General features: G+C 55.8%; 1 protein-coding gene across 5 annotated transcripts in view; it reads right to left on the bottom strand.

The window, feature by feature from the left end:
* LOC127750277 (uncharacterized) overlaps positions 1-1,392 on the bottom strand; it is a 58,063-nt gene extending 56,671 nt beyond the window's left edge. For all 5 annotated transcript variants that reach the window (XM_052271477.1, XM_052271481.1, XM_052271480.1 and 2 more), the window contains exon 1: positions 1,168-1,392. In XM_052271477.1, the coding sequence (XP_052127437.1) occupies positions 1,168-1,215 (48 nt within the window). In that variant the 5' untranslated portion in view covers positions 1,216-1,392. The remainder of the gene's footprint in view (positions 1-1,167) is intronic.
* Between the last annotated feature and the right edge of the window lie 37 nt (positions 1,393-1,429).

The following is a 1,429-nucleotide window of genomic DNA, read 5'->3' as shown; positions in this document are numbered from 1 at the left end:
CCCCCCGCCCTCCATGTCCAACGACAAGGCAATTTCTACGAGGGCCCCACCCCCTCCGAAAAGATAAGTACAGAACTCCAACTTGAACGAAGCAAGAACAAAACTAGACTGGCCGCGGAAACTGAAGAGCGGCGGCCCCCGCACCACCAGGTCCGAACTGGCCCACCGGGACTAACCCCCTAAAGCGCCTAATAGGTAGGCAATAAAGCATTCCGGTAAAGCTGAAATGCAGAAGAATGCAGGGAACAAGAAAACGGAAGTTCCATGTAAAAGCATAGTGATTGCTGTTTTCTTCTTCCTCGCATTCTTCTGCATTTTGGCTTTACCGAAATGCTTCATAAGTACGCCTCATATTGCCTTGAAATAGGCAAATAAGCATGGTGATGCCCCCCCCCCCCTTTTTGCACGGGGCGTTAGCCTCAGCGGAGTGGTCGAGGGGGCTCTACTAGCCTGTCGTCGCCCCCCCCCCCTTCCCTCCCGCAGAGAGAACAAGCGTTATGCCCAATGCGGTTATGGGTGCAGTTCTCATGGCGGTCGTGCAGGAATCACTGTCGTAAAAGAAGATGCGAGGTGCGTCGCGCCTCCGTCTCGCAGTACTCGGGATACTCGCCGCCGGTGCGTCAGACCGCCACCATGAGCGAGGCCGAGCACGGGGCTCCGAAAAGCATAACGTCACTATCGGGTCATGTCGACCCTTCGCACATTGTTGAAATCAGGTATTTCAGTGAAAACAAAGACCGGAAGTAGGAAGTAAAATGGAATCACAAATATACAGAACCAGCGGTGGAATGAGGGCCGTCGCGGTATGAGATATACGGCGGACTCAATAAAAAAACAAACGGAGGTCAGAGAATCACGTATTTCGTTCGTCAAAATACAGGCGTTAAACACAATACACTGGGAAGAACAAAGATGAGCCGTAGCGCCGAGGCGCGGACCCAAAGCACAACAGAAAGTGTGGCCGACCAATGACAAACGGTTTGGGTTCGCTCAAAGCCAGAGCCGATATGCGAACGGCGAAACTGTCGGCAAAACTGCACATTGCACAGCATTCACACGGCAGCGCGGGACGCAAAAGACGAACACTTCGCCGAACCCAACCTCAACGGCCGACCTGCGGTCCAGCGCCTCGGTTTTGCTTTGCGTCGGGCGAATGGCGGCACTTACCTCTCGAGCAGGGCTCGCTCCGGTCGCGGGTTGTGCCGTAGACTCCATGATGACACTCGGGGACAGACGAATCACTCGGGTACAGGTAAAACTCACTCTCGTTTATTTAGGCGCAACTCGGCCGGTGCGGCTACATTCGACCTTGACACGACGCACGACGCACTGTTTTGACGCTGCGGGTGGCGGGTGACGGCTTGTCTCGACACGTCTCGCTCGGTCAGCGCTTTCCCGACGGCTGCCGCGCGGGCGGGGGGCGGCGGGC

This window comes from Frankliniella occidentalis, unplaced genomic scaffold (assembly GCF_000697945.3).
Source record: "Frankliniella occidentalis isolate FOCC.00 unplaced genomic scaffold, Focc_3.1 Scaffold163, whole genome shotgun sequence".
In the NCBI taxonomy this organism is placed as follows: domain Eukaryota; kingdom Metazoa; phylum Arthropoda; class Insecta; order Thysanoptera; family Thripidae; genus Frankliniella; species Frankliniella occidentalis.
This window is presented reverse-complemented; position numbering and strand designations above follow the sequence as displayed.